Below are 9,003 nucleotides of genomic sequence, written 5' to 3' on the forward strand. Positions count from 1 at the left end.
TCTGACTCTGCTGTTAGTTTACATACTGTATGAGAGGGTTATCAATTAAAAAAGGCTAGCAGCATCTATTTAAGGCATGATACATTACAAATTGTGTCTTTTGCATCTTTTTTGTTAACTCATTTAATATTTTTTTTTTTTTAAATGGAAAAAAAAGAGAGAGAGAGACATTGCTTTACAACAGTTGTTATTTTAGCAGTTCCATTTGGTGCAGAAACTATATTTAATAAGAGTTTGTTAACCTTTTGTCAACTTTAATAGCCTGACATACAGATGTTTTTTTTTTTTTTTTTTTTTAAATACGATGCTACCATTTTGGACTTTTACAATGTTGGTGGCATGGCATTCCTGGGAGGTACCTTGTTAATACGATGGTGCATGGATTTTGGTTCCATGGAACTACTATGGTACTACTTTTCACAATGGCAGTCACTGTCCATGTAGGTGTTTTAAACCAGCAGATGGTGCGGTGGGATCTGGAACTGAATTTGTAATGAACGAGTGTAAGATTCAGGACTGCTATATTAAAAAGCTGACTCATGCTGTATCATTTCCTGACACTGATTCTTATAAACAAGTATAGATCATAAGCATTTCATTGTATTGTGGCATCATCAATCATGCCAAGTATAGATGTGGTTGGTTATATCACTGTGTAGTAAATGTGTGTTATTAACAGATACAGCTACCCCTAGTGTAATTAGTGCAGATTAAGCTCTGTGGCATGGTTATCCGGAGCATGGTGATTTATTTTAAAGCTAGAGGAACTTGCTGTTTTGTATTTAATTATGTGTGCTGCAGGTCCTGTATACAGCAGGAGTGTGTAGTCCTTTTAAGCTGTAAAGGCTCTGCACACCCAAGCCATTTGAGGGAAGGCGTTTGGGGACTGTGATTACTATAAAATTATCCTGCCATTTGAAGTGTAACATAAGGGTTGCATAATGAAATGTGGGAAATATGTAAGTAATTGTATGTAAAGTATTATTTGCCAAAAGATACTAATTGTCTGCAAATCTGTGCCAGTTAAGGATGGTTTCGGGGAGTGGATCCACAACAGATTTAGTGCCTTATTTCATGCACAAGAGATTCTGTCCACAAGTTGCTTGCTCAATGCTCAGCCTGCAAAATGTTTACAGTTAACTGAAAATCACATTATATAATGTTCTATTTGTTTCCCCCATGCTCGTCAAATCTTGCATTTGTGACGTGTATACATATGTTTATCTAAGCATGCTGGATGTGCATGTCTCTTAGAAAGGCACTACCAACTAATAGCTGTTCCTAGCAACAGACCTACTTTTAAATTGACACATGCCATGGTGTTTCTTATTTGCCAGTTCAGATAAATTAATCAATTAGATAGCAAAGAATTCACTGCTTGACACTGGTATACAGGAATCTTATTTAAAGTGGTATTTTGGTTGGTATGTTAAATTGATTTTAATGAAAATTGTATCCATAAACAGGCATGCACAAAGTTGTGCAAATTTCTGCAGATCCATCCCTCATGTTCATTACAAACTAATTCAATAATGCTTTGAGCACATTTTACCATTTTGCAAATCCATTATTGTCCCATGTGAGCTTGTGTATGTGTTTTGCAGAGTGAGAATGCTGCCGTGAAGGAGAGGGAGTTGTCCCTGCAGTTAGCCAGGATCAGGGATGAAGTGGGTAAGTCTCTTCTGGCTCAGAGATAAAAAAAAAAAACATCATACTTCACAGTGATCTCATGCTGACACATGTGCTGCAGCATACTCACAAATGTTAGGATGACTTCAACCATAAAATAAGAAAGAAACTATATATACCCCTTCTCAGATTACATATTTGTAAACTGCGCTTATCTCTTTCCATTCCCCTCATATTTAATTTGGCATGTGACTCATCTCACATCATGCAGACTTGATCACATCAGCAAAACGTTCATGATTTTTGACTAAAATACATGATTTTCAAATTAAATATCTAACCGTTTGGATTAAGATTAAATATTTAGACTCACATTTTGCTAAAAGGGTTACAGAAATTACAAACCCCATATTTAATGAATTGAAAATAACAGCTCATATATTATTTAATTTGTTCATCAGAATAGGTACAAAGGTTGAAAGTTACAGGGTTGCAAATTTACCAACATTCAACATTTATCAACATAAACGTATTCTGAAGGTTAAGCATGACTATAACAAACTATTTTCTGTCTCTCTAGTGGTCAGCGTTCAGCGGTGGGAGTGTCTGCAGGGTGAGAAGGCCCAGCTGGAGCAGAGTTTTGAGCGTGAGCTGAAAGGACTACAAGAGGAGCAACAGCAGGAGCTCAAGGCCCTACAGGAGAGACTGGTAGAGGAGCAGACCTCTGAGAGACAGCGACTCCAGCAACAGCTGAACAGCCGCCTGGAACAGCTGCGTTCCCACCACCTGGAACAGGTGAGATGAGGAACAGGGTGTAAAGGCTGAAATTGTTATTGACACACCTTTAAGAGGCTTTTATTTTAGCATTGTACACAAAGGAGTGCAGGGTGTGAGCGCTCATGAGGGTTAAGAAAGCCCGGAAAGGTAGTTACATGACTATGTAGTCTGATGATGCACTAATCATCTTCCCTTAAACCCAAAATATAATTCAGGTTTTTTTTTTTTCTTTTCAGTTTACTTGCAATTCTCTGCTAAAAGTTCATACTGTGCACAAGTCTCAAAATGGCACATAGAGCTTATCATAATTGGGTTGGTATGAAAAAGAGAAAGACAACAGAGTAAGACAAAATGAAAGCAGCATGATACAGTATGTTTCTATTGACAGCATTCAGATACACATTGTAAAATATAGCAATTGACCAATCAGAATCCAATATTCCAGTGCACCTTGTTAAAACTGACAACCATTTTTGGTTTCCATTTTAGATTGAGGAAATGAGTGAAAACCATGAGAGGGCAATGACAGAGATGGAAGCGACCCATGGCGCAACATTGGCCACTTTACAGGAAGAACATACCAGAACCATCAAGAGTGAGTCCTGCTGTCAGAAACATCCATTACACTCGTAGAAATCCAAGCAACTGTGTCTAAAAACCTAATGAGTGGCCTACTTAGACAGCATTATTAGGGCATCATAGCCTAGAAGCTATTGGTTTGGCCCACTATGAGAGCTCCTGTTTAAAGTCCCTGCTTAAGTCAAGTCAAGTCACTATTATTTGTATAGCGCTTTTAACAATGCAAATTGTGTCAAAGCAGCTTAACATCAAGGATGTAAAGCTGCCTGGATGGATGGCTTTATATCAGCTTTACAGTATTTATACGGGGAAATAGTGTGTCGAAATAGTGTCATTCTCCTCTGGCCAGACAAATTCAGCAGTTTAAATCTAGGCCAAAGCAGAGTCAGATCTCTAGGAGCTGATCCACCATCTGATCTTGATACGGAATGGATCCGGGTGGCTGCAGTGACCGTCTGATCTGGATACAGTCTGAATCTGGGTGGCTACGGTGACCTCAGAAAAACAAAGAAACAGACTAATATTAGCGTAAATGTCATTCTTCTAACGATGTAACAAGTACATGGGTGTTTTGGGACGTTTTCCCAGTTCCGGTTGACCTAATTAATGCAGCCTAACAATCCTTTGACGGATTTGAATTATAGAAATGTGATAGTGTATTATGTGTAAGCCAGGTTAAAGAGATGGGTCTTTAATCTAGATTTAAACTGACAGAGTGTGTCTGCTTTCCGAACAGCGTTCAACAATACTACAGACAACTGAATCAAAACTATCTGTTAATTCTTTTTCATCTGTGTATAACTAACATGAACTGGTTGTTTGTATTTAGACCTGAAGATGGCACATGAGCAGCAAAAGAAGTCAATGGAAGAGGAATTTGAAAAGCTCAGACTCTCACTGCAGGTGCTGTATGTCCTCACTTTAAATGTCAACATGCATTGTGCATTGTTTTTACCCTTTTCTTAATAATAGCATGTGTTTCTATGTTATGTTTAGGATCAGGTGGACACCTTGACATTTCAGAACCGTTCTCTGCGAGACCGGGCCAAGCGCTTTGAAGAAGCACTGCGCAGAAGCACAGATGAGCAGATAGTGGTACTGTTATTTTGTGTGTGTGTGTGTGTGTGTGTGTGTGTGTGTGTGTGGCCAGTGGTATTAAAACAAGAGTTCATCAGGTTTTTAAAAATTTGTCATCTGTGTTCCAGAAAAGAAAGATACTCATACATATCTGGAATGAGGCAGAGTGAATGACCGGACAATTTTCAGTTTTGGGTCACCATTTTTTGTCTAGGTTATAACTCTGCAAATTCTGGACATCCTGGGATGCTTTTTAAGCAGTAATGAAGCATGCTGGACACTTTTTTTACTGCTTTATAGTTAAAGTATTAGTTCACTTCCAGATAACCAACTTTTAGTTATCTTGATAATTTAAGAAAATCTTGATAATTATTTGAAGATACATTGAAACTGCAATTTGGACCTTCAACTATAGTTGGCCGCCATTGAAGTCCACTATATGGAGGAAAAATCCTGGAATGTTTTCCTCAAATGCCTTAATATCTTTTCGACTGAAGAAAGAAAGACATGAACATTTAGGATGACATGGGAGTGAGTAAATTATCTGGAAAGTTTTATTCTGGAAACTAATCCCTTAATAAAGCAATAAGCCCCAAGAAGCCGTGGTTTACAGTGAATTTATAACAGCTAAGGGGCGCTGTTAGGCACGATGCGAAGCGTCCCCAGAAACAGTTGTGGATGCAACAGTTACCAAGCAACACACAGAAGTAAACAAGGGTGTATGTTTGTTTATAAACTATATTTCTGATTATTTCTAATATAAAAAAAAAATTGTGTGTTTGTGTACAGGATGCCCTTGCTCCTTATCAGCATATTGAGGAAGACCTGAAGAGTCTTAAAGAGGTTCTGGAAATGAAGAACCAGCAGATTCATCAACAGGAGCTCAAAATTTCAGAGTTGGAAAAAATGGTAAATTACATTAATAAACATTACAAAACAATGTTTAAGATAGCTTTAAATATGAACTAATTTATTTAATTTAATCAATTATTTTTATGTATTTAATGATGAATAAAACTAAAGTGCTCGTCTGAAATTAGAAATGTTGAGTTTTTCATTGATTTAGTGTATTTGTCATGGTTTTACACAGGCCCAAAAGAATGTTCTGTTGGAGGAGCGTATTCAGGTGTTACAGCAGCAAAATGAAGACCTAAAGGACAGGATTGGCCGCAACCTTGCTATGTCCAGGTCTTTATAAAAATGTCTAATTTCTACTATTAAAGGCATCTTAGCTTGAAAGGATTTCCATACTACACTATTAAAAAAGCTTCTTTATTGGCACTGATGGTTCCATGAATAACCTTTCACATTCATGGTAGCTTCTTCAGAGTGGAAAAAGTTTTAGATTTTTTTGAAAGTTCTTCACACTAGATGTACTTTGAAGAACTGTTTACTGAAAGGTTCTTTGAGTGTGAAAACCACTTTATAAAACCTTTATTTTTAAGAGTGCATGACCCCTTTCAAGCTACATATAGTGCTCAGTAGTTGTTCCCTCTATTCTACCAGGCAACTTTCAGAGGAAAATGCCAACCTGCAGGTGTATGTTGAGAAAGAGAGCAATGAGAAGAAACGACTGAGTCGCACCAATGAAGAGCTTCTGTGGCGTCTTCAAACGGGAGAGCTGAGCCCTCGAATGTCTCCCACCCAGTCGCCCCTTCATCGACCAGACTCTAGTCCCGCTTCACCCTCCCGACAACAGCCCTTCCCTAGATGAGTGTCCAATTCTCTGCCTTTCTTACTCTGTCTCTCGCACTCTTTTTTTTCTGTAACTCATGTTTCTTGGATTCTGATTGGATGGAACAGAGGATGCTCTCACACCTCTTCCACCATACATGGTGGTCATAGCGCTTTCAGTTTCATCATGCCAATGCCAATGTTATTATATTAGTTGGTACATTGATCAGGGTTTGAGCTGACTTTTTTTGAGTGTGACTGAAAAAAATAGTTGAAGGCGTGCATGTGTAAATGGATAGTCCACCCAAAAATGTAACATTCTGTCATAATTTACTTGGTCTGAACCTACATGACTGATTTACTTATGTGGAGCATACATGGAGAAATTTGTAAAAAATCGTTATTGTTCTTTTTCACACAATTACAATGATTAGGGACTGAAGCTTTTAAGCATTCAAAAGATGCATGAAAGTCTAATTTAAGTTCACTGATGTACTCTGACGACTGCAGTGTGACCGGATAGTCGAGTTGATCTCGAAAACCAAATCAGACTGTTTCATGACGAATCAACTGGAGGTGCGTTTTTCAAAAGCATTTCAAGCAAAAGTTGAAAGTTCCTTTGTTACCAACACTCTTTTCCATTGTTACCAGTTTAACATTGAATGTTTTCATGAAAATACAGTTCCAAAAAAAATATTCTCAAACTACTGCCTTTAACCTGTGATTAGAGGTGAAGTTCCTTGTTAGTATGATGTGACACAAATGAAAATTGAATTCTACATCTTTTAGTTTTTCATGGAAATTAAAGAGTTGATGTAAAAAGGAATCAAACATCTGGAAATGAAGCCAAGAGGACAAAAGAAGTAGTCCTAAGGTCGCATGTTCATTATATGAAGCAATAATCTTGCATAATTAGCTGAAGTTATTAATGCGTGACTTCACTAATGACAAAGTTACTACAGTTTCAGGTTTCAGGTCGTTACTATCTAGATAATTTCACTAGTGGTGCATCATACTGTGGTAGTTAAGCAGCAAATTACGTTGGGAAATGCACCCCAGACCACTCCATGGACTGTTTAATTAAAAAGACTAATTCATTCACAGTCAACAACCAATAGGATTTTGGTCAGTTCTCACAGTCAGTTGACTAGCAGACTTCCAATGTAGCACACTAGTTGTATAGATCACTTTTACTACACTTTTATGGTGGTTTGAAAGCTTGAAAGCATCAGTCCAATAATTGCATGGAAAAGAAGGACCAGCACATTCTTCAAAAGTTCTGCTTTTGCGTTCCACAAAATAGTCAGTCATACAAGTTTGGAACAAGACGACAATGAGAAAATGAGAGGATTTTGAGCTTCAAAATGGTTAAATTAACAAATTAACCTACACTAGAGAGAACAGAAAAAAGGAACACTAGTCTCCCTTTTTTACTATAAGACTATATAATGTGAGTCACAATGTTGTGCATTATGATATTTCACAGGCCATTTTGGAAATATATCTTTTTTGTACCTCCTACTCTAATGGTTTTGGCTCTTGGGCTTGTGCTGAGGTTTTCCGTTTGAACAGGACATCATGGTGCTTGTTCCCTAACCTATTGTATCAAGCTTTTCCAAAGATTGATCAGGAGTCAGGACAACATATAGCCTATACAGTTTTACTAGGTTTTTTCAAAGGAAAACCACCCACCAGCAACCTTCTGTGCGAGCCCAGGCATTAATGTACTCAATACACCAAACAGGAAAACACAGAAAGACATCTTTATTGGCAAGTTTAGGATGGACAGCTGTCATTCAAATGAGGTAAATACTTTGTCAAAACAGGATGTCAACTAATATTTATGTAGTCTAGGGGCTTAAATGGTGATACAAATGAGTTTAAGATGTACTTACACTTTTTAAGGTGGTTCGTTCACATTTTGTGACCACCACGGATGCTAATATTAGCATGGACTGACAATGCAGTAGTGTAAACCACTTGCAAAACTTCAACTTGCTGTCTTTATCTTCATCTCATGTTTGTGAGGGTAAACAATCCTCATGGCTTCATCTCAACTGTCCATGTTTACAGAAGTCTCCGGAATGCATTATAAACTAAGAACTGCCTTTGAACTGATGCAACAGTTATCGGTCATGGCTGTTTATGTCCTTCTTCTCTGTACAGTATGTATCATAAGTCTTCCGGTTGCTCTGACTCAGATAATATGCTTAAACTGCATTCATGTGGACAATATGAGGGCTTTTGTCCTACTTCATAGAGACTTTCTTGCATAAAAGTTGTTTGCAAAGTACTAGAGAGCATTACGTTAGCATTTTAAGTGATCATACATTTGAGTACCTCAGTTCTTAAAAATGCAGGCTTCTACAGAGACTTATTGTTTATTGTAATACATTCAGGATCTAGTGTCAAAGCCATGGTCTTAATACAGGAAAGTCTTTAGTCGTGAATGATAACCAGAAAGTATTTAAATTATACCTGTATTTATCTTCCCTGAATGGCCTACAACAACTGTCCTGTATATTAAGTGGATCATTTGTATGTGTATATGCACTCGTATTCTTGCTGACGTTGTGGTAAAAATCTGGACTCAATCTTTGGGAACTTTAGGAAGGAGTTAGGAAGTCATCTTGTTCATGAATATTTTAATTTCCTGAGGGGACAAAATACATGTTTTATTCTATGTCTAAGTGTACTTAGTAGTGCAGCTATTAGTGATTACATTTTTTTATGATTAGCATAAATTACCATGATTGATTTTTTTTTATAGGAACATAAAATCATTAGTTAACATTCTTCAGCCTTAACATTTGTACTGTAGTAACACAGAGAGTGCAAATGGCTGCTGCCATTTACAAACACTTGAACTAAGATGATGGCTGATTTTATACCATTGTACTGGTGGATTTTATTTATTTATTCCCGCTCATTCTGAGAGTACCACCTCCCATCTCAGTCAGTGATCCAGCTCAGGTTAGGAAGGTGCATTACAATGTCATTCACAGTTCGACTCCATACATTCATGTTGAATCTACTGAACGGAATGTAATACCAGACTTGTATTTAAATGTATTTCACTCATATAGGAATTAAATTGAAAGCTCTGAATGAAATAATGAAATGTAAATATCAACTACCTGTCTGCTATTACAGTTCTTTGGGTGTCTGCTTGGATTATGCTCATCTCTGCTTTTGAAATATAAATGAAAGGAAATCTTAAATCAATCAGGTTGGGAAATGCACTTTTTTTCTTGTCTTTTTTTCCCC

At 37.3% G+C, this 9,003-nt stretch overlaps 1 protein-coding gene across 1 annotated transcript in view; it reads left to right on the forward strand.

Moving 5' to 3' along the window:
* Positions 1-5,776, forward strand: part of mtus2b (microtubule associated tumor suppressor candidate 2b) — a gene marked incomplete at both ends in the record, with an annotated part of 29,117 nt that extends 23,341 nt beyond the window's left edge. The window contains 8 exons of the mRNA XM_079388181.1: positions 1,605-1,671; positions 2,210-2,424; positions 2,896-3,001; positions 3,815-3,888; positions 3,982-4,080; positions 4,852-4,971; positions 5,153-5,250; positions 5,569-5,776. Of these exons, the coding sequence (XP_079244307.1) occupies positions 1,605-1,671; positions 2,210-2,424; positions 2,896-3,001; positions 3,815-3,888; positions 3,982-4,080; positions 4,852-4,971; positions 5,153-5,250; positions 5,569-5,776 (987 nt within the window). The remainder of the gene's footprint in view (positions 1-1,604; positions 1,672-2,209; positions 2,425-2,895; positions 3,002-3,814; positions 3,889-3,981; positions 4,081-4,851; positions 4,972-5,152; positions 5,251-5,568) is intronic.
* Between the last annotated feature and the right edge of the window lie 3,227 nt (positions 5,777-9,003).

This window comes from Barbus barbus (assembly GCF_936440315.1).
Source record: "Barbus barbus genome assembly, chromosome: 31".
NCBI classification, from domain to species: Eukaryota; Metazoa; Chordata; class Actinopteri; order Cypriniformes; family Cyprinidae; genus Barbus; species Barbus barbus.